The sequence below is a fragment of the Balaenoptera acutorostrata genome, chromosome 14 (genome assembly GCF_949987535.1).
Source record: "Balaenoptera acutorostrata chromosome 14, mBalAcu1.1, whole genome shotgun sequence".
In the NCBI taxonomy this organism is placed as follows: domain Eukaryota; kingdom Metazoa; phylum Chordata; class Mammalia; order Artiodactyla; family Balaenopteridae; genus Balaenoptera; species Balaenoptera acutorostrata.
The window spans coordinates 52,853,778-52,881,461 of NC_080077.1; the positions used below are offsets into that span (position 1 = coordinate 52,853,778).

General features: G+C 44.1%; 1 protein-coding gene across 2 annotated transcripts in view; it reads left to right on the forward strand.

The window, feature by feature from the left end:
* SCML4 (Scm polycomb group protein like 4) overlaps positions 1-26,821 on the forward strand; it is a 104,848-nt gene extending 78,027 nt beyond the window's left edge. For both annotated transcript variants that reach the window (XM_007190654.2, XM_007190655.2), the window contains 3 exons: positions 9,903-10,193; positions 18,973-19,118; positions 21,616-26,821. In XM_007190654.2, the coding sequence (XP_007190716.2) occupies positions 9,903-10,193; positions 18,973-19,118; positions 21,616-21,741 (563 nt within the window). In that variant the 3' untranslated portion in view covers positions 21,742-26,821. The remainder of the gene's footprint in view (positions 1-9,902; positions 10,194-18,972; positions 19,119-21,615) is intronic.
* Positions 26,822-27,684: the final 863 nt, after the last annotated feature.

The following is a 27,684-nucleotide window of genomic DNA, read 5'->3' on the forward strand; positions in this document are numbered from 1 at the left end:
GAATAATTTTGCAGACGGTGGTGTTGTCGCTTTTCAGGGCTTCATTTGGTTAGAGAATCCAAGTAAAGTGCCTTTTAAAATTCTTTAAATAAATTAAATAGTCCAAGCTCACTTAACTGTGAGCAGTTGGCTCTCGTGTCCTACCCGAAAAGGGGCCAGCACCCCCTGAACTAAACCTCTGTCAGCAGGTCTGGAGTCTCATCCATGTGGGCCCCTCTTTCCTCCCTGGGCTGCTGTCGCTGCTTTGGGACTTTCTCTTTCTCTCTCTGGCTCTTGGCTTTCTCCTTCCTGTCCCTCTGCCTCTTCCTGCTTCTCTTTGGAGTTTCTGCACTTTCCAGGTGCTCAGCTGACCCTCCAGAACCGCAGCAGGATGGGCTGTGCTGGGCGCCCCCCAGGCCTCTGCAGGGGTGTGGGTGGAGGGAGGGAGGAGTCCACACACTCCTGACTCAGACCCTAGAGCTTTGTTCTCCAAACAAGGAGGCTTAGACCTGGTTCAGGTTCAGGAGCAAAGGGGTATCCTTTGAGGCTTGAGTGGGTTTGAAGTCTTCTAGAGTATTTTTTTAGCCTAATGGGCAGGCTTTATACGTAGCAGCTGGGGAAACCATAGTCCACAAGCAGATTAGCTATGGTGAAAAAGGCACGTTAGCCTCTTTTGAATGTCCCTAAGACACCAAACCTTGAAAACGTGGCAGCCTTCTTTGAATGTGCCATTGGTGCCTGTGCCTTTCTATTTAAGCATGCTCTTGTGATCGTATGAAAGCAGATTAATCCTTTTTCTGGAGGAAAGATTTAATGATTCATAAGTGGCATCCTTAGTGTCTTGGATAGAGGCACGAGGTTATAGAAGAGAAGCACATAAAATGCCTCTTGTTTACCCTGCTTTGCTGAGCTGGTGTGCACAGCGATGAAACGGCCTTAAGTAGAGGCTGGGCTGGATCCTCTTGTTTAATGAGAGGTGCCAGGGTGACAAGGTAGCTCATTTCAGATGAGAAGTGATTTTCTAAGAATCCAGGAAAAAAGACTGGGAACGTCTTAACCTGTCAGCCCTGTGGTTTACCCCAAGTCTGTGTGCGGGAATCAGATCCACGCAGGGCACTCTCCGCAGATGATCCCAGGTCTGCTGGCCCCATCTGGTGTTCAGTCACCAGTCAGCCACAAAACTGCTTGAAAAGTGTAGTTCTCTCTCCAAGGAGATTTGGTCCTTTTTTTTTTTTTTTTTTTTTTTTTTTACCAACTTTAAATAGTGGTTTTGGGTAACAAAGAATTCACGAGCCACACTTTATTAAATTCATCTTACCTGTATGTTGGATGACTTAATGGTTTTAATAGTATAAAGGGTAGGTACCCAGCAGTCATCATTTTAACTGAAGCAAGAGGAATTGGGGTTAGGTGTAAGGAAGAAGTTTCAGGCAATGAGGTTTGTGGCACAATGACCTAACTGTGAGGAGATTGTAAGATCTCTCTTGGGAAGCTTTTAAATAAGAGGCTCAGTTATTTACTTTATTTTCTGCTCCAAATACCACCATGCTTGAAAAGAGAATTTGGGGCAAGCTCAAGGCATTCCACCATTAATTTACCACCTTCACAATTTTTGCTATGTCTGACTAAAACCTATAGAAGTGTTTACTCAAGATATTCCTTTAAATGGATTCATTTCTTTTAACCGTAGCCTTTAGTTATCGTAAGCAGTGATACCTTATCAGTGAAATCATAGTTTGATGAGCTAACTATATTTTATTGCTGTGCACAAAAATATATGACTATAATAAAATAACGTTCACCTGTTTTTGTGTCTTCCAAAAAGATACATGTTCAAGTCCTAACCGCAGGTACCTGTGAAAGGGACCTTCTTTGGAAATAGGGTCTTTGCAGAGGTAATCAACTTGAGGTCACACTGGATTACGGGCGCTAATCCAACGACTGATGTCCTTATAAGAGGGAAATTTGGACACAGACACAGACACAAAGGGAGAATGCCATGTGACCACAGAGGCAGAGATTAGAGTGGTGTGTCTGCAGCCAAGGAACACCACGGATCATTGACTATCACCAGAAGCAGGTAGAGGCAAAAAAGGATCTTCCAGAAACTGCAGAGAGCATGGCCCTGACAACACCTTGATTTCAGACTTGTAGCCTCCAGAAGTGAGAGAGAATATATTTCTGTTGTTTTAAGTCACCAAATCTGTGGTAATTTCTGCAGCCTTATGAAACTAATACACCTAAGTACCGCCAAGAATCATCCCCTGCTGGGCCAGCGGGACACATTTTTTTTTGTTTAACATCTTTATTGGAGTATAATTGCTTTACAATGGTGTGTTAGTTTCTGCTTTATAACAAAGTGAATCAGTTATACATATACATATGTTCCCATATCTCTTCCCTCTTGCATCTCCCTCCCTCCCACCCTCCCTCCCTCCCTATCCCACCCCTCTAGGTGGTCACAAAGCACAGAGCTGATCTCCCTGTGTTATGCGGTTGCTTCCCACTAGCTATCTATTTTACGTTTGGTAGTGTATATATGTCCATGCCACTCTCTCTCTTTGTCACATCTTACCCTTCCCCCTCCCCATATCCTCAAGTCCATTCTCTAGTAGGTCTGTGTCTTTATTCCCGTCTTGCCACTAGGTTCTTCATGACCTTTTTTTTCTTTTTCCTTTGATTCCATATATATGTGTTAGCATACTGTATTTGTTTTTCTCTTTCTGACTTACTTCACTCTGTATGACAGACTCTAACTCCATCCACCTCACTACAAATACCTCCATTTCATTTCTTTTTATGGCTGAGTAATATCCCATTGTATATATGTGCCACATCTTCTTTATCCATTCATCTGTCGATGGACACTTAGGTTGCTTCCATGTCCTGGCTATTGTAAATAGAGCTGCAATGAACATTGTGGTACATGACTCTTTTTGAATTATGGTTTTCTCAGGGTATATGCCCAGTAGTGGGATTGCTGGGTCATATGGTAGTTCTATTTTTAGTTTTTTAAGGAAGCTCCATACTGTTGACACATTTTAACATTCGGGGAAATGCTGAGCCGGGTGCTCTGTGAAGGTCCTTTTCAGCCCTGTGGTTGAATGATGATGCCCTTCATTGTATCGGTCATTTTTACACTCAGGTATGATGTAAGTGTCAGCACCCCTATTTATAAAGGTGAGGAAAAGGCTGTGTTAATCGGGTTTGAGCAGATGCATCTCGTCAACTCTGAATGGCACCCTGATGTGTGCACCTGAACGTGCTAATCACTCCCAGGCTTCCTGGGAGCTACAGGCTGTGTAGGACCACGGCTGGGGCTTAGTGATCTGTTTCCATGGCTGTCCACCTGGCCGCCTTTGGAATCACTGTCACATCCTTTGCTGGGTAGAGGGCTATTGCTTGACGCTCTCTCAAGTCGGTTTTACTTTCTGATGAATTCATTTGGATCATAGCCCAGAAGCTGGCTTTTATTACCTTTGATCTCACCCCATGGTTGTCAGCAGTTTTTAAACCAATAAGGTCCATATTCCCTTGGTCCCCATTTCCACATGTTGTCATAGGAGAACAATATTCCATCTGCATCTCTATTTTCCAGCTGTAGTGCAGATTGGTGAATTATCTGCATTCTCTACCTTAGACTATCAGACTTCCATAGGCATATTTAATTTGGATTTAAAATATTTAATAAACAGAATAAATGTTTTAGTTAGATTTTTTTCATTGTTTACCGTGCATCTACATGAAGAATTTATATTTAGTTCTTTATAATCTGAATTTTAACACGTCTTCTGTGTAACAGCAGTCTTACTGCCCAAATGTCTACTTAATATTTATTGAGTGCCTTCTGAATGCCAAGCACCATGCCAGACACTGGGGACACAAAAAGGATTAGTATCCCAGACTATGAAAACTTTTCAATGAAGGGAATATAATGGCAGGCTTCCTGCTCACTGGCTTGGAATGTGCTGGCCCATAGCAGGTGCTCAAAAAGTGTTAGTCTTCCTCTTCCTCGCTCCATTCAAGAAGCAGCCTAGTATCTGGCTCCACAGCCAGGTCCTTTCTGCTGATGTCTTCTGACCAGGAGGGACGATGCAATAGAGGCCATCTAGGGGAAGGTGCAGGGTTCCAGGTTCCTGAAGACATCGTTCAGCACTGCATTAGCCACAAAGGATGAGGCACAGAGCATGCATGCCTACCCTTTGCTGCTCAGCTTCCCTGTGTCCAAGTGGCCAAAGCAGTGTTGGACTTGACTGTACAACACTGTCAAGAATGTGTTCACAGCCAAACATTGGGCCTCTGCAATGAGTTTTTAAAAACAGCTTTATGGAGATATAATCCATATATCATACAATTCACCCATTTAAAGTGTATTATTCAATGGTTTTTAATATATGTGCAACTATCACCCCAGTCAATTGTAGAAAGTTTTCAACACCTCAGACACCATACACTCTTTAGCTAGGAACCCCGGTTCCCCCAACCTCCAAATGCTAAGCAACCACTAATTTACTTTTGTCTCTATAGATTTGCCTATCCTGGACATTTCATACAAATGGAATCATTTAATATGTGGTCTTTTGTGGCCCAGTTTCTTTACTTAGCGTAACATTTCAAGGCTCACTCTCACTGTAGCACGGATCAGTACTTCATTCCTTTTTATGCCTGAAATTATTCCATTGTATGCATATACCATGTTTTGTTTATATATTCATCAGTTGATAGCTTTTTGAGTTGTATCCACATTTTGGCTATTATGAATAGTGTTTCTGTAAACATTCATATAAAAATTTGTATGTGGAAATTTCATTTCTCTTGGGAATATATATATATATTTATATACACACATACATACACACACACCTAGTAGTAGAATTGCTGGGTTGTATGGTGAATTTATTTTTAACCATTTGAGGAAGAGCCAGACTGTTTTCCAAAGAGGCTGCATCATTTTACATTCCCACCAGCAGTGTGTGAGGTTTCCAATTTCTCTACAGTATCACCAACACTTACTATCATCTGACTTTTTGATTATAACCATCCTAGTGAGTGTGAAGTGGTACCTCATTGTGGTTTTGATTTGCATTCCCCAATGACTAATGATTTAGAACAAGTTTTTGTGTGCTTATCGGCCATCTGTCTATCTTCTTTGGGAAAATGTCCATTCAAGCCCATTTTAAAATTGGGTTATTTGTCTTTTGATTGTTGAGTTGTAAGAGTTTTTTTAATATACTCTGGATATGAATTCTTTATCAGAGGTATGATTTGCAAGTAATTTCTCCCATTCTGTGGGTTATCTTTTCACTTTCTTGATGGTGTCTTTCAAAATGCAAAAGTTTTAAATTTTGATAAATTCAATATGTCTATTTTTTCTCTTGTTGCTCATGCCTTTGGTGTCAAATCTAATAATACCTTGTCAAACCCAAGGTCATAAAGATTTACCCCTATATTTCCTTCTAAGAGTTTTATAAGTTTTTGCTCTTACATTTAGGTCTTTGATCCATTTCAAGTTAATCTTTGTGTATGGTATGAAGTAAGGGTCCAACTTCATTGTTTTGCATGCGGATATCCAGTTGTCCAAGCATCAGTTGTTGAAAAGACTATTCTTTTCCTATTGAATGATCTTGGCACCTTCGTTGAAAATCAGTTGAACATGACACATAGGTTTATTTCTGGACTCTCAACTCTATTCCATTGTTCTATATGTCTCTCCTTAAGTCAATACCACACTGTCTTTGTTACCATTGCTTTGTAGTAAATTTTGAAATTGGGAAGTGTGACTACTCTACTTTGTTCTTCTTTTTCCATGATTGTTTTGGCTATTTATGGTTCCTTGAAAATCCATATGAGTTTTAGAATCAGCTTGTCAATTTCTACAAAGAAGTCAGCTGAGATTCTGACAAGAATTGCATTCAATCCATAGATGAATTTAGGGTGTATTACCATCTTAATAATATTAAGTCTTCTGATTCATAAACATGGAATTTTTTCCAATTAAGTATTTAGATCTTCTTTAATTTCTTTCAATAATGAAAGTAGTTTTGTAGTTTTTAGAGCATAAGTTTTATACTTCTTTTGTTAAATTTATTCCTCAGTATTTTATTCTTTTTAATACTATCATAAATTGAATTCTTTCCCCAATTTCATTTTCATATTGTTTAATGCAAATGTATAAAAGTACAATTGATATTTGCATATTAATTTTGTATCCTGTAACTTTACTGAATTCATTTATTAATTTCAATTAATAAAAGTGTTTTATTGGATTCCTTAGAATTTTTTACATACAAGAGATAGTTTTACTTCTTCCTTCCCAAATTAGATGCCTTTTCTTTTTCTTACCTACTTGCCCTGGCTGGAACCTCCAATACAATGTTGAATAGAAGTAGCAAGAATAGAGACATCTTTGTGTTGTTCCTGATTTTAGGAAGAAAAGCATCCAGTCTTTCGCCATTAACTATGATGTGTAGGTTTTTTTGTGGATGCCCTTTTTCAGCTTGAGGAAGTTCCCTTCTATTCCTAGTGTGTTGAGTGTTTTTCTCATGAAACAATGTTGGATTTTGTCAAATGCTTTTTCTGCATCTATTGAGATAATCACATGATCTTTGTTTTTTATTCTATCGATATCACATATTACATTAATTGATTTTCAGATGTTAAACCAACCCTGCATTCCTGAAACAAATCCTACTGGATCATGATGTATAAGTCATTTTGTATGTTAAGGATTTGTTTTGCTAGTATATTGTTGAGAATTTTTGCATCCATATTAATGAGACATTGATCTGTAATTTTCTTGTGATGACTTTGTCTAGTTTTGGTATCAGGGTATTAGTGTTCTCATAGAATGAGTTGGGAAGTATTCCCTCCTTATATTAGTCTGCCTGGCTGCCATAACAGAACACCACATACTAGGTAGCTTTAACAACAGAATTTATTTTCTCACAATTCTAGAGGCTAAAAGTCTGAGATCAAGGTGTCATCAGGGTTAGTTTCTGGTGATACTTCTCTTCCTGGCTAGTGGACAGCCACTTTCTCTCTGTGTCTTCACATTGCCTCTTCTCTGTGCATGTGTGTGAAGAGGGAGAGAGCTCTCTCATGTCTCTTCCTCTTCTTGTCAGTACTTTCTTTTTAACCAGTCCTATCAGGGTTGAGGTCTTACCCTTAAGACCTTACTTAACCTCTATTTCCTCCTTATGGACCCTCTCTCCAAATATAGTTGCAATGGGGGCTAGGGCTTCAACATATGAACATTTGAGGGGGACACAATTCAGTCCATAGCACTCTTTTTTTACTTTTTGGAAGAATTTGTGAAGAATTGGTTTTAATTTTTCTTTAAATACTTGATAGAATTCACCTATGAAGCCATCTGAGCCTGAGATTTCTTTGTTTTTTGATTACTAATTTAATCTCTTTAATTGTTATAGGTCTATTCAGATTGTCTATTTCTTTTTGTCAGTTTTGGTAGTTTGTCCATTTCTTCTAAGTTACCTAATTGATTGGCATAGAATTGTTTGTAATATTTCTTAATAATCCATTTTATTTCTATGAGATTGGTGATAATGTCATCTCTTTCATTTCTGATTCTAGCAATTTGAGTCTTCTCTCTTTTTTTCTTGGCCAATCTAGCTAAAAGTTTGCCAATTTTGTTGATCTTTTCAAAGAGCCAGCTTTTGGTTTCTTTGATTTTCTCTATTTTTCTATTCTCTATTTAATTAGTTTTCACTCTAATCTTTATTATTTTCTTCCTTCTGCTTGCTTTAAGTTTAGTTTGCCCTTTTCCCCCCAGTATCTTAATGAGGAAGATTAGGTCATTAATCTGAGAATGTTCTTCTTTTTAAATATAAGTATTTACAGTTACAAATTTTCTCTAGGCACTGCTTTAGCTGCATTCCATATGCAATGGTTTTTATTTCCAGGCAAGCTCCATATGCATCCCCGTCTATGAGAAGACCTGCTAGTTCCCCTAATAATTATCAATTCTTAATCTTTCAATACCTATGTTGTGTGAGGAATCCATACGTGAAGAGGACATCTGGATCTTGTGGCCCAAATGTGTTTACTCATTGCCAACATTGGAGGATCCTTTGGTTTTTGTTATTCTAATGCCTTTGGGGATGTCTATATCTGTTTTGATCATGTGTAGTATATAGATGATTGTTGATGGGGCTAGATAGATATGATCTTGTCTGGGGTGGGAGGGACTGAAGAAAAGGAATTACTAGAATATTTTTCTTCCTCTTTCTATCCCTATAATCCCTCTGGACTTTGTTCTTCAAAACAAAACAAAGCAAAACACCCCACACCATTTGGCCACAGGTATAGCTCTCAGAGTTCAACAGGCTGCAAGAATGAGCTTTAAAAGTGTAGAAAGTCCTGATCTACTTGGGTGAGGGAGCTGACGATGAGGTTGGCAGAGTCTCCAGGTCCTCTATTCCCCCTGTGCTTTAGATTGGTTCTTTCTCTCTCATCTGCAGGGTTTGGGGAGGACCATGGGGCCATCCAGATCAGCATTTGTGTCCCTAGTTTGTTAGCTTTGGTGGAAGGTTAGTGCCCTTGTGTGTACTGGAACTAAAAGTGTGGGGAGGAAGCACCGTCACACCTGTGTCAGAACCCAGGCCAATCATCAAAAAATCTACAAACAATAAATGCTGGCGAGGGTGTGGAGAAAAGGGAACCCTCTGGCACTGTCGGTGGGAATGTAAATTGATACAGCTGCTATGGAGAACAGTATGGAGGTTCCTTAAAAAACTAAAAATAGAACTACCATATGACCCAGCAATCCCACTACTGGGCATATACCCTGAGAAAACCATAATTCAAAAAGAGTCATGTACCACAATGTTCATTGCAGCTCTATTTACAATAGCCAGGACATTGAAGCAACCTAAGCATCCATCGACAGATGAATGGATAAAGATGTGGCACATATATACAATGGAATATTACTCAGCCATAAAAAGAAATGAAATTGAGTTATTTGTAGTGAGGTGGATGGACCTAGAGTCTGTCATACAGAGTGAAGTAAGTCAGAAAGAGAAAAACAAATACTGGATGCTAACACATATAAGTGGAATCCAAAAAAAAAAAAAGGTTCTGATGAACCTAGGGGCAGAACAGGAATAAAGACGTAGACGTAGATAATGGACATGAGGACAAGGAGAGGGGGAAGGGTAAGCTGGGACGAAGTGAGAGAGTAGCATTGACATGTACACACAACCAAATGTAATATAGACAGCTAGTGGGAAGCAGCTGCATCACACAGGGACATCAGCTCGGTGCTTTGTGACCACCTAGAAGGGTGGGATAGGGAGGGTGGGAGGGAGACGCAAGAGGGAGGGGATATGGGGATATATGTATACATATAGCTGATTCACTTTGTTATAAAGCAGAAACTAACACACCATTGTAAAGCAATTATACTCCAATAAAGATGTTAAAAAAAAAAAAGAACCCAGGCCAAAGTTGTTACTCCTAGCTCTGGGACACTGTGACTCTGGCTTGATCTCTCCCAGGAATCATGGGCCAGGTGCGGGAGGCAGTGGTGATGGGCAAGAGAAGAGGGAGCAGGGAGATTCTGACAAGCTGGCAGAAACTCCAGGAAGAGCAGAGCCATGGAGGGAGAAAGACCTTTGTTTGAATTTTATTTACAAGTCATCAATAACCAAGATAATCACATTTTCCTCAGAACATGGAGGGTCACATGTCCCAATCCCTACTAAAATATGCTTCGTTGGTGAGGTGTCAATCTGCTGAGAGGTGAGCTATTTGGGATTATGCCACGGTATCCATTCCTTCTCATCTGCCATCCCCACAGACAGTGGCACCTGTGCTGCTGGGGAAAGGTTTTCCAAGACTCAGCACCAGGTGTCTTTTTGAACTGCTCTCTGATCTCTGCTTCTCTGCCCTGCCTTCTTGCTTAGCAAAAACGGTCACCACTGAGGAGTGCCTGGTGAACCCTGCGAGCATGAACCGCTACAGCGTGGACTCCTCCTCCTCCGCCTTTAGCCACAGGGGCTCCCTGCCCACCTCCTCTTCGTTGTACTGCAAGAGGCAGAACTCTGGAGACGGCCACCTTGGGGGAGGCTCAGCCACCACAGTCGGTGGTCCCCATACCAGCCCCATGTCCTCTGGAGGCCCCTCAGCACCTGGGCTGAGGCCCCCTGGCTCCAGCCCCAAGAAAAACGGGACCTCTCTTGAAGGAAACAGATGTGGTAATGTAATGTGTGCACTGGCTTCCCCATGACCTAACCTCCTCTGCCTTGCCCTGGGACCACCAAATGTAGGGAGACTGGGGGACTGTGGTGGTTTGAACACAGCAACACTGGGAAATTAGTAGTTTCCACAAATCCCTTCATGGATTTTTGTTGTTCTTGAGGGCAGCTGACTTCAACCTTTGACCATAAGCAAAGAAAATGGTGTATTAGAGTAAGTTAGGCTGTAGGAATAAGTAGAATCCAAAATGTACAGTGGCTCAAATACAATAGAAGTTTTTTATCCAGGAGTCCAAAGTGGGTGTTCCTAGTTGGTGTGTGTATCCCAACTCAGGGACCCAGAATCTGTCCATTTCATGGCTCTCCTGTCCCCTATGGCCTCCATGCCCCATGCATCTAGTGGTAGAAAGGGAAAGAACAAACGAGGAAGATGAACGTGTTTCCCTAGAGCCTGGAAGTGATGCCCATCGCTTCTACTCACGTTTCATTGACAAGAGCTGGCCATTTTACCACACTTAACTCTGGGGGAGTCTGAGAGGTGTAGACTAGCTCTGTGCCCGGAAAAAGAAGAACCAGAAGTTGCTAAAGACTTTTCTCTTGCACAGTGGGTGACTCTTGCAGGATACAAATACACGGGCAGACCAGAGTTAAGTAAAATTCCCACAATGCTGGTTTTTTTTTTTTTTTGTCCCGTAAGTTTTTTGGTTTTGGTTTGGTTTTCCATTTATTTATTTATTTAGGCTGCACCGGGTCTTAGGTGTGGCATGTGAACTCTTAGTTGTGGCATGCATGTGGGATCTACTTCCCCAACCAGGGATCGAACCCGGGCCCCCTGCATTGGGAGCCCAGAGTCTTACCCACTGGACCACTAGGAAAGGCCCCCCACAATACTGGTTATGATGCTACTTCTGTCTCACCCATTAAAGTTAACTTATTGGAATGCAGTGTAGGAAGGTACTGTCATTCTAGGGGTAGCTTGATGTCCATTTTGATTTATGTTATTAAAAAAATCATTTTCAATTCAGTATTTGAGTATGAATAGAGCATAGTGGATAATCACATGGACTATGGAGCCCGATGGCCTGGGCTGGAATCCTGGATCTGCCATTTTCTGACTGTGTGACGTTTTGCAAGTCTGAACTTCTTTGTGCCTCAGTTTCCTCACCTGTGAGATTGGAATAATAATAATAGCACCTACTTCATAGGTTTGTTGGGAGGATTAAATAAATTCATATGTGTATTTAGTACAAGGCCTAAGAGTTAGTAAGAGCTCAGTAAATATCAGCAATCACAGATCACGTGAACACACCCCTCAACAGATCACAGCCCATCAACTCTACACCTGAGAACTGCTGAACAAAGGAGGCCAGAGGCCCGGGAGTCAGGGAGTCTTCATCTTGCCCCTCTGGTGCCTCCTGCGGGCTGGCTGTCTTCTCTGGCGTTTCTGTTCTGAGCCTTGGCTCGTCCACTGGTAGCCCTGACAGCCACAGTGGTGAGCTATTGCGTATGGTCCCAGATCCTCCACACTCTCCCCTCAAAGAGCCTCACCATCACAGACGAGCCTCTGTGGGCCGAGGAGGGGAGGCAGTTTTGAGGGGCAAGGCACTGTTCCCTCAGCCATGGGGGCTCTTGCCAAACATGGATGGCCCTGCTCCCCAACATTGTCACGCGGGGCCATCGGCCAGGCAGGTTTGAGTGGGCAGAGCCCATTTTCCAAAACGGAGAGACGTTGTTCCATCTGATTTCTAAGAACAAGAGAAGGGAACAAAATCTGGCACAAACCCGCGTCATAAAGTAAATGAGGGGCAGCAGTTATTTCCTAGGTTTATCCCCAGAGTTAGTGTAATATCAGGCATATAGTAGGCGTTCAGTAAACATTCAATCTCTACCCCGCTCCACTCCCCCCATGGAGCCCAGTGCCCTCACATTGCCCCTGCTTGTCAAAGCCCTCATCCTGGGGTCCCTCTGCCCATCACATATCTCCTTCTCTCAACCTCTTCTCCTCAATGCAATTCCCATCTGCTCAAGGTGGTGATCACAGGACACCAGGCTGATTGAATGGACTCATAAACCTAAGAGTATTGCCATTCTTTAAAAAGGAGATATTTACTCTCCTATTTAAGTTGGTGAAATCTTAGACTCTACGTCTTAAGCGTAGGATTTCAAGCAGTAAGGGGAAGGCACGATTTGAATGGAGAGAACTTCTACCACTCCATCTGTCACTGAAGAGTTGTCTGCCCCAACCCAGCCCATCTGGTGGCCCAGATGAGGGGAATCCAGGACCCTTCAAAGGGGTCTCAGGTATTTAGCTCCCTCCCCCTTTCTCTTTCTGCCTCCTTCCAACAGAGTCCTGGGACGAACTCCCATCCCAGTTCCAACAGCCCTCCTGTCCTTCCTTTTCATCTCCACTTCAGCCCTTTGTTCTCCTGGAATTAGGTCCTCATCTACTGTCTGAGTAATCTAGCCAAAGGGAAGCCCAGACCCTTGCTCAGAACAAGCTCTGAGAGAGCCCCCTCTGTCAGAGCCCTAGTTGCACCCCAGGAGAGCCCCACTAGCTCAGGACTTCTGCCTCTCAGGATCTTGGGTGAGACCAGAGAAATGGAGTGCACCAGTGCCTGCTGCCTTCCACTCCAAGCAAGCCACTGACTGTGGCCAGGAAGATGTAAGCAGAAGTGGAAAAAGATTGGGTCGGCAACTGGCAGTTTCAGTTACTGCTGACTAGAAATGTTCCTTCCCTCCTGTTTCCTCCTGTGGCACTTTGTCTCCTCATCTCTGGTACTTCCTCTCTCCTGTCCCACAGTAGGAACCAGACTCTCAGCTTCATGAGGTCTCTCACTCATATATGAATCCTCCGCAGCCCCAGGAAGGGGGCCTGTTTGAGGCATATCCTAAATAGCTATTTATTGAGCACCTACTGTGGGCCAGACACTTTCCACACAATATTTATGACTTATTATAAGTTGTATCTTATAATTTATTATTATAGCAAGTATATATTATTATTGTAGGTATTATTATATTCAATTTACAGATAAAACAATTGAAGATCAAGAGAAGGTCAGTCAAGTGTTGAGTCAGGATTTGACTTCAACTGACTCCAAAGCTGGCTTTCAAAATTATCCCAGGGATTTTCAAACCATGCAAAATGGGCTTCAAGGGGTCCCTCAGAGGTTCTAGGGCATAGGAGAGAGGGGATGGGAGCAGATAATACTCCAACACTGCCCTCTTTAACCAGGGCCTCTTCACACTTGAAGAGTGGGGTTCTACGTTTGTGTAGTTTGAACAAAGTTTGCACAGCTAAACGCATTTGGAAACCATGGAGATAAACCATGCTGAATTGAGTGGCAGTATATTAAAGTAGGAGAGAAAACCCCTGGCCTCCTTACCCATTTGTCACCTAGCTGCCAGTCTAGGTGCCGGCTGCAGGCCCTCTGGAGGGCTGTGAAGTTTTCCCTCCACCCAAAGAAGTGCTCAGTATTGCTCTGAAATTGCATCCCAAGTGAAAGCAGTTGGTATTAAGAAACCATATCTCTTTAAGGGGGTTTGACCTAAGTCATAAACCTGGAAGGGACCTAGAAATGGATTCTCCCCCATGGTGCTAATCAAAATGGTTTAAAACCGCAGAAGCCAGAAAATGGCATGAGGCTGCACAGGACAGTAGGTATCGATGACATGACAAACTTCTCAGTCCTCTCTCTCATGTGAATACCTACCCTGGCCTCCTGCTGTCTTTTTTTTTTTTTGAAATGTGCAACTCTTTTATTTAAAAAATTATAAAATATTATTAAAGGACATAAAAATGAATAAATCGATAGTTAAATTATACCCATCAATTGACCCAATATCATGATGGTGCTAATGCTCCCTAAATTACTGTATATATTCCATTAAATATGTTCATGTCCTATGACCCAATAATACTTCTAGGAACATAACCTATAAAAACTTCCTCAGAGACATGTGCAAGGAAATTTTTTGCAGCACTGTTTGTACTTCCTCCTGCTGTCTTGATATATCGTGCCCATCACCTCTGTCAGTGGACTCTGAAGGGATGTATTCACAGGACACGTGTCCCTGTTTTTTGCTGATACTCAGGTGAAAATCTGAGAGCTCTCCTCTGTCTCTCATCCAAGATATAATCACTAAGAACTATAAAGAGGTTTTAGATAACAAAAGCTTCCTGACATTTGCATTAACAGGACATGCTGTAGAATTCCCAACCACAAGTATGTCCAAGCTTCAGAATTGAAGTGACTCTGACATTGTTATTACCACTCATATGCTTTCCATGGGTTGGAGTTTGATTCCGTAGGGTATGGTCTCGGGTGACGGATAGAGAACAATTCAGCAAGAGAAGGAAGAATGGGGACAGCACTCGATGTGCGGGGGCGGGGAATGAGTGAAGGTGCGGCACGGCTTATTCATTCCAAGGAAAGAGAAGAGTTTGTGCAGGGACGCCAAGGGAAATCATGCTGGGAAATTTGGGGTTCAAGTCAAGCAGACTGGGGTTTCTTTACTCTGTGGAAACCAGACATGGCTGAACAGGGAAGTGAGCTGATGACCACAGAATTTAGGAAGGCAAATCTATTGGCCATTATGGAATGATATATAATAATAAGAATAGCAGCTATCTTTTGATTAATTCTTACCATTTAATGCTTCACATTATCCTATTTAATCCTCACAACATGGTAGAGGTTTGACAGGTGAGGCAACTAAGACTCAAAGAGATGTTGGTCAGTCCTGGCCAGCAGATACTTATGAGCACAATATGCCAGGGCCTCTTCTGAGGTCCAAGGATGGAGCTGTGAGCAAGACAGATGTGGGCCCTGCTTGCTGACAGCGTCCAATTCCAGAGAGGCAAACGTTAACGAATGTAACAAATGATTCTGAGAGGCCCCTTTTGGAGACGGATGGGCTTCCCTTCAAGATGCTTCTTGTCAGGCTCCAGCCCAAAGCCATATAGTTACTTGACTCCTACAATACTTTTGAGAAACAAGATGAAGAAATGGAGGCTCATAGAGAACAGAATTATCAGGTCCGGGAAGGGACTCAAAACCTGGCCATTGGCTTTGCATTCACTGTGCTTTGCACACAGACACATTGATGAGGCTTCAGATGTGTGAGAAAATAGCTCCCTCATGTTGCCCGGGACAGCCTGTGGTGTGAAGGGACCTTGGAGATCCTTCCCAACTCCTTATTTCACACCAAAGAAGCACAGAGACGCTTGCACAGAGGGTGGGTGGTAGGGGCTTCTGACTCCCAGCTCATTGTTCCTTCCATTCCTCCACATGACTCTATTGTTAGCTAAAGAGTTTCCTCTGAATTATGAATGAACAAAAGGAAATTATGCAGGTGCTTGTGGGTCTGTGTGAGACAGAGAGCAACTCACAGGCAGCAGCATGAGTACCGGGGCTGTGAAGATATCCGGGGTTGCTTTAGACAGATTCACAGTCAGTCTATTCCTGGTGGATGTGAGTTCAGCGTTAGAAACAGCCACCACCATCCTTCATTCTACATCCATGCACAGCTGGGTTTTACTATACACACATCTCCCGCATCGCCCAGGGAATAGACCTGACCACGTATGAAGTTCTCGGCGCTGGAGAATGCCACCTCCTGTAAAGGCGGTTGGCAAGCTCTTTGCATACTCTCTTCCTTTAGGAGCAAGGTATTTTCACCTCTATCATGTCTGACTGCTGTCCAGTCACATCTGCCTGGCCTGGCTATGTCAGGCCAGACCCATCTGTCTTCCTGACATCTTCGCAGCAGCTGGAGGGGCTAGTGTGCTTATTATCTTTGTGTGAGCACAGGCCATTGCAAAGCCTCTTCAAACCTGCTAGAAAGTTCCCTCTCTTCCTCTTAGAGCTAGTTCATGTGCTTTGGATCCTGAGCAGGTCCCGAGGTGTGACAGCTTCCCGCTGCCGTCTTGTATGACTGTGAGGCACCTCAGAGAGCAAAAGTGGAAATGCCCACAGCTAGTACCAGGTGCCAAGAGCGGAGCTACTTCCCCTCCACATTCATCACCTGGAGAACCTCCCCATAAAGACAAGCCAGACCACCTTGCTCAACTCCATGGCTGTGGCTCACGGGGAAAGTATTTCCCTGGCCTTGCTCAAAGGACCTTAGGCTCCCATGGATGATGTTGTGAGTCGGTCTGGTGGTTTTCCTTCCTGTCAAACACAGGAAATTAGATTTGACCTCCGCTCTGATCACTCTAAAATCATTCTTGGCACTGAAGACTTCCCGCCTTTGTAATCAGAGCATCTATTATCACCCTGATTATCGCCGACACTCCGATGGGGCAGGCTCGAAAGGCAAATGCGATTTCCGTGGTTCCTCTTCCCCATGTTGAGTGCAGATGTCTTTAAATGCAGTGAAATCATGTCTAATAAGCATGCGTCAGCATTCAGATGGCCCTGGGGTGTATTAACAGTTTCCCGCCAAAATGCACCGACCGAGCCCATGCCAAATCACCTTAGGGGACCCTTCCAGGTCCAACAAGGAAAAGGCAGGGAAAATCTCAAAGTAAATCCAATTCGCAACCAAACTATTATGTATTTAGGACAGACTTCAAATGTGATGCTGTACTTTTCTCAGCACTAGTGGAGAACTGTGCACTTCTCAAGTACTTTGAAAAGAGGAGGAAAGAAAGAGACAGCAGAAAAACCACTGTACCTTGAGACTAAAGAAGGGAAATGGAAGTGAAGGCTTCTCAACTTCTAACTTAGAATTATTCTGTAGGGAAGCTGCTTCATTGTTCAGAGCCTGAAAATAGGATTAAGGATTACTCGCACAAAGCTTTTGTGTAAGTTACTTATACTGTTTCTATGAAGTATATTGATTCATTTTACATTCATTGAACCCATATTACAAATATATTTGCATGGAGCTGTGGAGAGTCAATGATTATAAACTCTGTGATGAGAGGATCCCATTTTTCACCAAACACTTTGCCCAGGACCTGGTACAGAAGAGACACTCAGTAGATGTCCGTGGATGAATAGGGGGAAGATAAAAAAGATCATCCTCAAGAAATTAAAACTAACTGGAGGTTACGGGCAAGCACATGCATAATGGTAATACAAGGCAGATGTGGAAAGCATCTTTAAGAAAAGAACAAACAAAGATTTGGGAGTTAAAGGTAGAGGAAGATGACATCCAGATGGCAGGACATGGAAATGCTGCCTGTGAAGGGGTCTACCTGGGCTTTGATGGCTGGTAGAGCTTCTTTGGAAAGGAGGGAAGGTAAACACCTTCTAGAGAGAAGCAAAAGCACTAGCTAAGGTGGAGACTGGAAGCTGGAGGGACATTCGGTCAGAGCCAGTATGCCCAGATGGGGGTGTGCAGACGGGCAGGGAGGCGGGCAGGGTGCCTCCTTCCCTCTGTGGACCACCTGATGCAGGTCAGCCATAAGGCCAGCCCCAATCCCATTTCCATCCTCACACCTGCCCTTCCAGGTGGAGAGCATTGCCATTTTACAGCTAACGACGGGCAGCTCCAGGATTTGTCCCTAGGTTTCTCTGGCACCAAAGCTCTTCCTCTCTATCCAGGCAGAAAAGATGTTATTGAGACCAAAGAGAGCCCTTGACCTTGTGCTGGAGTACGGACTTGGTGCACGGGCGAGGGGCATCCACAAGGGGCACTAGGGAGAGTGTGAGGCCGTGACAGTTTTGCTCTAGAAGGAATAAAGCGTGAGGTGAGGACATCTGCTAGAAAACCTTTGTAGAGGGTCAGGTGAGAAGTTCCTGGATTGGGGCAGCAGGGATGGAAGACAGGAGACCAGTGTGAGAGACATCCTTCTAAGAGCTTCAGAATAATTAAATGTGGGGAGCAAATAAGGGACAGGAGGTAGAGATATCACTGAGGTTTCAGAAACATGAGAGATAGGAGGGGATGCTGGTTCTAGGGAAAGAGGATGAACTTGTTTGGGACATACAAAACAAGTCACCCCCTAAATATTGCCTAAATATTGATTCACTACTCTCTCCTCCTTCATACGTCCTGCACCTTTTAATCTGCCATGTGGGAAGAGCATTTATGCAGCAATGCAACTCATGCCACAGTCACTGACCAGGGACCAGCTGTGGACCAGGCACAAGATTAGGCTCCTGTTGTCAAGGAATCCCTCGTCTAGTGGGAGGTTGGAGTGAGTGCTCTGACAGACCCGAGGGCTGGCGAGGCGCTCAGTGTAGGCAGTGAGTCTTCTTTCTGCGCATGCGGAGCAGGGCATGGACCTCTCACAGACAGGGCTTCTGGGACTGTGGCACCAGAGACCCAGGACAAGCACAAAATGCCCCTCCATTCTGCCGCGTCCTTCTTGTCTCAGGGTGACACCAGTGGAGGCGGAAAGGGCCTGAGGTCGTTTTGGCCTCACAGCACTACAGAGGTCTATCTGGAGCTTCATGGAACCTGGTTACAGCAGGCCCGGGGCCCACTGAGACAGGACTGATCGGGGTGTGGGGTGGGGGGTCTTTAAAACTCTAACATGGGTCAGCATTTCAACCTGCTGCAGGAGATCCATTTTCCAATGCTCTATTCCCTGGGAGAGCAGAGAACCTCGGTACGGAGGGGGGAGGCTGCTGCCCTTAGGAGTGGCCTCCGGTGCTCCAGGCTCCTGCCAAGAGCAGGCACTCCTGGCCTTTCTCCGTCGCAGGAGGTCACTCGGGCCGCCGCCTTGGACTCGGGGGCCAGGTGGGGACAGGCGGCGCCTGTAGGTAGGTGCCAAGGCCCGAGGCCCGCTGTCTCACGGCCTCCCTCTCTGTGCTCTACCTTCCAGCCTCAAGCCCTTCTCCGGACAGGCAGGACACCCGGCGGCCAAGGAGCAGGAACCCCTCTACCTGGTCCGTGGAGGATGTGGTCTGGTTCGTGAAAGACGCAGACCCGCAGGCTCTGGGGCCCCACGTGGAGCTCTTCCGGAAGCACGTACGCGCGGTGGCGGGCCTGGGGGCGGGCAGGGAGCTGCGGGGCTGCGGGGGGCTCTGCACTGTGCCCGCGGGCACCCCTCAAGGGAGGCCACATGGAACCACAGGGTCCTCAGAGTGGAACAACCCCCTAGTTTTGTTTGTCCCATCCGTTCCCTCACTTTGGCCTTTATCAGGAGTGCCTGTTTTCCTGCCCATCCATCCGTCTGTCTGTGCATCCGTCTGTCTGTGCATAAACAAACATTTATAGCACACCTACAATATGCCAGCAGACAGGGCCTATTCCTAAGCTGCTTTGAGGATTAAATGAGAAAATGCACATAAAGTGAGCCAGCACAGCGCCTGGCTCGTAGATGGCCTTTGGTTAGCAGGCCATCTACATATTTGCATAATTATTTAGGAGATTCTAAAATATATAAAGATGGTAATTTTTTTTAAAAAGGTAAGAATTAGTACTTTACCTGCCAAGCTTACTATGTCAGTTATCGATTGTTGCTATAACCCGGTACCACAAACGTAGTAGCTTAAAACCACACAAGTTTATTATCTTACAGTTCAGTGGGTCAGGAGTCTGACAGGGGTCTCACAGGGCTAAGACCAAGGTGTCGGTGGGGCTGACATTCTTTCTGGATGCTCTAGGGAGAATTCATTTCCTTGCCTTTTCAGCATTGAGATCCACCCTCATTCTTGGCTCCTACCTCGCTATCCTTATCCTCAGAGCCAACAAATCAAGCTGAGTCCTTCCCAGGCTGCCAACTCTTTGGTTTTTTCTTCTGATTTCTTCTTCCACTTCGAAGAGCCCTGTGATTGCAGTCTCCTCCCTCCCCAATAATCCAGGATACGCTTCCTATTTTAAAGGCAGCTGATTAGGAGCCTTAATTCCATCTGCAGCCTTAATTCCCCTTTGCCAGGTAACCTAACATATTCACAGGTTTCAGGGATTAAGACGTAGACATCTTGTGGGGACGAGTGGGAGCATTCTTCTGTCTACCAGAGTTATCATTATTTTTTTCCTCCCTGTCTTTCATTTTATTTGAACTGAAGATCATAGAAATCATACACTCAGACCTGAGGAGGATCATCATCTAATCCAACACTCATATTTTATTAAGGATATATTTGACCTCAGCTAAAAGTGGGGCCTTGAGAGCAAGGACCGCAGAGGGTTTATGTTTAGACAGATCTGGGTGGAAGGACTCTGGCTTCCTTCCAGCATGACAGGAGGCAGTGGAAGTCTAGGAGGTGGGGGAAAGAGAGAACATTCGGCATTGAGGCCCCTGGGAGGCCCCACAGATGAGCTCTGAGTGACGCAGAGTAGGTGCTTCATCAGTGCTGGCTGAGTGGCTGGCTGGGTAGAGGAATGAGAGGGGCTGCTATTTGAGTCCTGTACTGTGCCTCTTCTCCCCTCCTGAGCACCCAAAATCTCTACCCTTTGTCGCTAGTAATCTGAAAATAGCACTATAGGTGAAGGAGGAAACCCAGCCTTACTAAGTTCGTGAATTCAACGTGCAGTCTGGAGGGTTACCATTTTCAGAGACAAATGGGAGCAATATCGGGACCTCAAAGGATTGGCATTCCCTTAGTAATGATTTGTGCTAAACCCTCAGATGAAGCAGATACATTATTTAGTTGTATGCCACCTAGTATTATTGACAGGGCCAAAAAACACCTGAAATCCCTTATAGAGTGTTATTAGCAATTTGGTAATCAGCTAAAGGCAGGCGAGTGTCCCACGAAAAAAAAACAGAGATTAGGATGATGGATGGAAGTCAGGGCCTTATACCAGCACCTGGGATGGAAAGGTAACTACTAGTTTCAGAGTCTAATGGGATGATACTTTGCCTTAGTCAGTCCAGGCTGCTGTAACTACCACAGACTGGCTGGCTTATGAACAACAGCGATTTGTTTCTCAGTTCTGGATGCTGGAAGTCCAAGATCAGGTTGCCATCAAGGTCTGCTTTTGGTGAGACCCTTCTTCCAGGTTTCGGACTGCCATCTTCCCATTGCATGAGGACACTAATCCCATTCACGAGGGCTCCACCCTCATGACCTAATTACTTCCCAAAGTCTCACCTCCAAATACTACCACTTGGAGGTTAGGATTTCAGCATATGAATTTGGGGAGGGGGGAGGGGGGACACAGTCAGTCCATTGAACACTTCTTTCTTGTTTAGCCCTAGATTGGATGAAGAGATAAACATATGTGGGATATTGGGAGTATGGCTGGGATTATGTTAGATTCCTTCAATCAGGAGAGAGCAGGAATATGAAAGATCCAGTGTATCAAATGACCCCAGGGAGAATATAGGAAGAGGAGCACATAGTATTTGTAGGCTTTCATTTATTTTCTTAAGGTCTTGCCTTGGGACTAAGAGAATATGCATCTAAGTAAATCCATATTCCCTTACTTGATTCCCTGACCATACTCTAACTGTGGCCACTATTTGATTACTTTGACTACTTTCTGGGTATTCTTTTTTCTGATTCTGTTCCACCAGGAGATTGATGGCAATGCCCTCCTGTTGCTGAAGAGTGACATGATCATGAAATACTTGGGCCTAAAGCTGGGACCTGCACTGAAACTCTGCTACCATATTGATAAACTGAAGCAAGCCAAGTTCTGAAGGTATTTAAAAGACAGAAGCAAAATCCAGACAACAGACCTCCAGATCATCTTCTGCCTTACCAACATTTGCCACCATCACAAAGATTCTCTCCTGAAAAAGAACAGCCACAAAGACTTGGTCTTTTTATAAAACTCATGCATCTTGACCTTTTAAAAAATTCAACATGGCCCTTTTGAAAGGTTCTTCTGTGTTAATGATTTGCCAAAAAATTACAAAGAAGCCTGTTATTTTTAACATTTCTGGTAGGTTGGTTGCTCTTAGGGTGGATGCTGTTTTTATAATGAGAGTGTGGGGAAGTGAATGCTATCACCCAAGGAGGGCACTGGAGACGTCCAAGGATGTGAGAAGAACCTTTGTCCCTGCAGGCTCTGCGGGGACGCCCACCGCAGCACTACCTGTCTTTAGCTCTGACTTGGGGACTCTATCATTGTGAGCCTTGCTTAATTCAGCTCTGGAAGCTGTCTTCTGAGGATAAATGCCTCACCTTGCACTATCTGGAAAACTTGAATTCTTTTGCTCTCTGAAAGAGAAGGAAAAAAAATCTTTTCTATTCCTAGTTATCTGAAGTACTGTCTTGCCCCCCTAGAGGGCAGACTGCTAATGTATTTTCGGGACCCTCACTTCAGCAGCCTGATATTCAGTACCCAGTGGATGGATTAGGGTTTCTGTGAAGAAGACCTAGCCTACACAGACACAGGGAATTTATTCCACAGTCAGCACCACAGATTGCAACGTGGGAAGAAACCGTCTTCTAGAAGGTTCTAGTTCATATCCAATCATTACTGACTGACTGAGGTGCACCAGCAGCAAAGTCAAGAATTTGGAAGCACGTTCTTCCCAGATGGGGCTTTGGAGTTCCTTCCCTTCCAGAGTCCTTACTGAGGTGTCGATGTATTGGAGAGCTTAGTGACATTTAGCCATGGTGTTTCTTTTAAAAAGAAGAAAGATGTCTCTACTAAGCTTTGAAATGGGAGAGTGTTGATTTCTAGTTACATTGTGGGATTATATAGTTGTATGTGTGGCTAATTTTAATAATAATAGCATGTACACAGCCATGCTATTATTGGGTTTAATTCAATTTACAAATAGGTTTTCCTTTCTCACCGTGGAGTAATAGAAAAAAATTGATTTCTACCCTTTTGCAGCTGTGTCCAGGGACGGACAATGAATCCACAATTTACTAGGCAGAAGGGCAGCCTTGTCTCCATTCTTCTTTTTATCCTTTTCCTTGCTCTCTCTCCCTATCTCTTTTTTCCTTCCTCTCTCACTGAATAGGAAACATATCTTCAAAATGATTTCGCCTTTGCCTTGGGCATGTCCTCTTCCTTAAAAAACATCCAAAGTGTTGTAGGGGAGGAGATGAATACTAGACTTTGTGATCTCTGGGAGGGGGAAGATCAAGGGCCACTCAGGGCCTCCCTTGGCCCAAATGCAAACCAGAAAAGGCACACCATCCTCGGGATGCAGCCTGGACGGGCGTCTTGGCCAGTGAGTGGAGCAGGGTGGGATTGCAGCCTTCTCACCCCTCCACCAGGTGACCTTGTGCAGGACAAGACCTGTACAAACTTGAGGGCAGCCCTGGGTAGATTTGTATATTGATCCTCTATAAATAAGTTAGAACTTGGATGAGGATCATAAGAAACATTCCATGCCATGCTCTTAGACCCACTTTGATGAGTGATATTTGAGAAAGAACATCAGAGCAAAATCCTTTTTAGACACGCAAATGGTGGCGGACTTAAAGCGTGACAGAAAAGGGATAGAGCAGAGTGTCCGAAAACTGTCCATGGAACTGAGCTTATCAGGCTGTGGAAGAGCTGAATGTCGGTTGGTCCCAGCACCTGACAAAACTACCCTGAATCAGGCCTTGGGACAGCATCTTCAAGATTTTGAAACAATAAATTGACTCTGTCCCTCAAAGTTTGTAAATCGTGTAAGTGCTCACTGCTGATCTGGAGTTAGATAGTTGCCCTCAAAAAACCATGGATAGTGTATATATTCAGAATGGCCAGTGTGAAAACAGTGAGATCCGGAAAATCCCACGACAGCCTATGTTTCTCACTCCACCATTTTTGCTCAATCCTCTGAAACTTGTGGTGCCTCTTGCATCCACATATACCTCATATAGAGATTTTCAAAACTTTCTACCGTTCTTAGTAGTGCCTCCCTCAGTACAAACACATCAACATTGGTGCCGCCAAATCAAAATCATCTGCAAACAATGTCAAGGAGATACTCGGAGTAGTTTTCAGGGGAGAGAGATTTTCCCATCTCAAGTCTAGGAGAAAACTGGGGCCACGTTCATGTGGAACTGCCCTCACAGAGATGCTATCTCATTTTGCATTAAACTTTAAGCAGGACAGATTGCTGAAACCATGATATTTAAGGTTTGACTTTTTAAAAATCTCATTACTCTTGAAATGAATGCTGCCACATCAGAGAATAACCTAAGGAGAAAATTCTTCCTTGCCTGTTTTTGCACTGAAATGCAGTTAGCCGACCAAATTATTGTTGCAATACTGCAATTAAATTAATTTTCACCCCTTTCAAAAATCTTGTCAAACCAGGCAGTTAAATAGCTTAGCAAATGTAAAACATGCCAGGCCATCTCCTCTAAACGGACCTTACAGAGTCATGCAACGTGTGTCATTCTCATCTGAATGGGAGCTTATTTGGCGGCCCTTGAACTTGTACAGATGTGTTACTTGTTATTCCATGGCAGTAGATTTGCTCCAGGTTGTGGTAAACAATGATATAGTTTTGCATAATTTCAAATTAGTGTGTGTGTGTGTGTGTGTGTGTGTGTGTGTTCATGTTCCAAACATTTCCAATTACACTTGTCTGTTAAACACTTAAAAAAAAAAAATCTAGAGACAGTTCTATTGCCTAAGGCATTTAAAATATTTTATGAGGCACATTATTTCCTTTGTGAAGACTTCAGGTAAAAGAAGTGCATTTCGTCTGTGTGTGTGCGTGTGTGTGCGTGTGTGTGTGTGTGTGTGTTTCCTGACACTGTAGTGGGTGGGAGTGTATCAGCTTTTGCATTTGCTTGGTTTCAAATGCCTTCCCAGCTTTGTAGCACTGAGGCAGAACCCTCTCTAGGCTGTTACTGCGAAGTATCCCCTCTAACACCAGCAGGGTGCGCCCTGGAGGCAGCTGGGGGACAGTGCTGGGGTTCTGGGCCTGCCCAGGTCAGGTGCTAACTGGACTCACCAAGCCAGCCCAGGCTCTGCTCCATGTCACTAAGGGGACAGGCCTCGCCAGGGAGCCCAGTGGGCTGGTTTAGTGCCCACCGGAGCTATACCGTGCTTCCATCATTTCCCTTCAGCAGGGCTGCCTCGTATTTTCCTTTACAGCAGGAGAAAGGAGTGGGGAGCTCCTCGGGAAAACCAAATAGGATATTAAAATACACTGGGGAGGAATACTGCATGAGAAGGAAACAGTAAAGAAGGGAAGACAAAAATAACTGTCCTAGGAAGACGATAAGAGAGCACCTCTTCTAACAAGCCCAACCCTTTAAGCTACAATAACCTATTTTTGTATTTATGTGCTGTATGGAAGATTTCTTATTTTTTTTTAATTAAAAGTATGTTTTTTATTACTTTCTGAGATTGTTTTAGGAGAATTTTGTCATAGCTCTGAAGATGATTGGAAGTGCCCAGAAGTGCCCAGGGACTTGAATTTAGTCATTGTCAGAAGGTCCTGAAAGATGGAGATACTCTGCTTTCTTTCTAAAGAACTAGCCAGGTTTCCATACGCGTGAGCGGGAGGTGAGTGCTGTGTGACATTTGCTCTGATCCGGTGCTTTTTCAACTCTTCTCCAATGGGCTTAAGAGGAGGAGGAGGAGATGGGACTCATGTTTTTTTCCCTTAAACCTCAGATAACAAGACAGGCAATTGGGAAGGAGGAGATGATTTTTCAAAACTGCAATATTTTGTTAAGGAGATGGATGAACACCTGTCCGTGGGCATGGTTTATTTTTTGTTATAAACTCATTCCAAGAACTAGGTAGCTGCCCATCTCTGCTGTGGTCTTGCCACGTGCCATGTTCCCCGTGGCATGAGATGACCGTGCTGAGAAGCCCAGCGGTGAGCCCAGCAGATGGTCCGCCGTCTAGAGGTACAAACAGCCCTGTTCCCATCTTGTGATGTCACCCCAGTGGCTACTTTCACAGGACTCCCGGCCGTGCTGCCCCGGGAAGAGGGCTGGGAGCCTCAGCTTCCAGGGTCCCCTTCCCTCCAACCATTATCCTAATCGAAGACGATTCCTTCATGGACAATTGGAAGCTGGATTTTTGGAAATCTAGCATTTACTTGAAAGAGAATTGTTCTTATTTATTGCCACCAGTTAAATATTATGGAAACATGTCTGCTAACAATTTGCTTTGTGTAATTTGTTCTAATGCTAATAAGCAACAGCTGGGACACTTCCTGTGGTAAATTCCTCTGTGGTTACAGTGGTATCATCACACATGGACTTCACCAAATCGCTGTACTTGAGAAGAACGCTCACTCTGGCTCTCCTAGGCTGCAGGAAATTCCCCTAACTTAGAAGCAGTTCTGGGCAAAAGTGTATTTTTAGAGGAGTATTTTTGCTTTTCTTTGCTCCCTGCTTTTCTAAACAGGGCCCCAGACCTGTGCTCTTAAAATCCTACATAGAGAGCCTGGGGTTCTCCTCACACTCAGCATTGAGCTTGATTTCCTCCAGGGGAAAAACAGCAAGCAGAGCTAAAGAATGACCCTTTCCTCCAGGTCAGTGTGCTGTACCCATAGTTGATATGGGGCACAAGAAGGGTGGAGATGCATCCGAGAGCCAAGAGCTGCTCAGCAGTTGGTTAAGTAATGATAGCTGACAGTGTGGGCATCTTTCCGTCCAAAGGGTCTAAATTTACCAGTCGGACTTGCTCTGGGCTGCCAGCCCACCATTCTCTGCTCTGTAGCTCGACCACATGACCTGAGCCTTCGAGTTGGTTCCATCTATTAGATGCTTGTTGTAAAGGCCAACACAAACGTCTTCTATTGATCGGATCCTACTTTGGAACACAACCAAAGCCTTGCTTCTCCAAACAGCTCACTATGGAACAGCAGACCCACACTGGGTGTCATCTCACAGTAAGGACATGTGACCGGAGGCCACCTCCACCATAAATGTAGCATCCTCAAACCTCAGGCAGCCTCCACCTCCCCATCCAGTGCTGGACCGCCTTCCGCACAGCCTGACCGCTTCTCATTAGGGGGAGTTTACTCCCATAGGAAGTGGCTTATTTCTCTGTTGGACAGCTCTGGTTGTGAAAACGTTATTTCTCAGGGAGACACAGATGTCTGTGAATCAGACACAGACGTTTGAGATGAAGCCAACTTTGCAATCTTTCTCTTTTTTAACAGAGCTTGTCCATGCAGTAACCACACCTATAATACAAATTGACATTGGCGAATAGATCCCAGCTCCACTACATTAGCATAGAGGAGCAGACAGTGAATATCAGTGTGGGACTCAGATAGGTCATGGCCATCAGATTCATCAGCCCTGTCCTGAAAATCTATCGAAATTCCTGTGGTCTCACACACACAAAAAAAGGGTGTCCTGGGAGAATCTTTAGTGTAGTTGTAAATCTGGCTGTGGTCACATAAGCATGTGAGTTACAAAAGTTTGCATGAACGAATCTATAAGTCCATGCCCCTCATTAACTGGAAAAGATGCTATGAGACATGGAAGCCCTATCTCTTAATTGTACTCACTGGTGATATAATAAACTAAGGAAGCTTTCGTTTAGACAAAAACAAGTTATAATTGATGATAGAAAAGTAAACATGGTCTGTTGTGAATTTATACAAGAGGTATACAGTTTATGACACAAAGCCCACGTGGATTTCATGCTTGTGTGTGCATGCCCCAGTGAGTGTGTATTGTGAGTTAGTGCAATAAGAGGTGGGAATTGC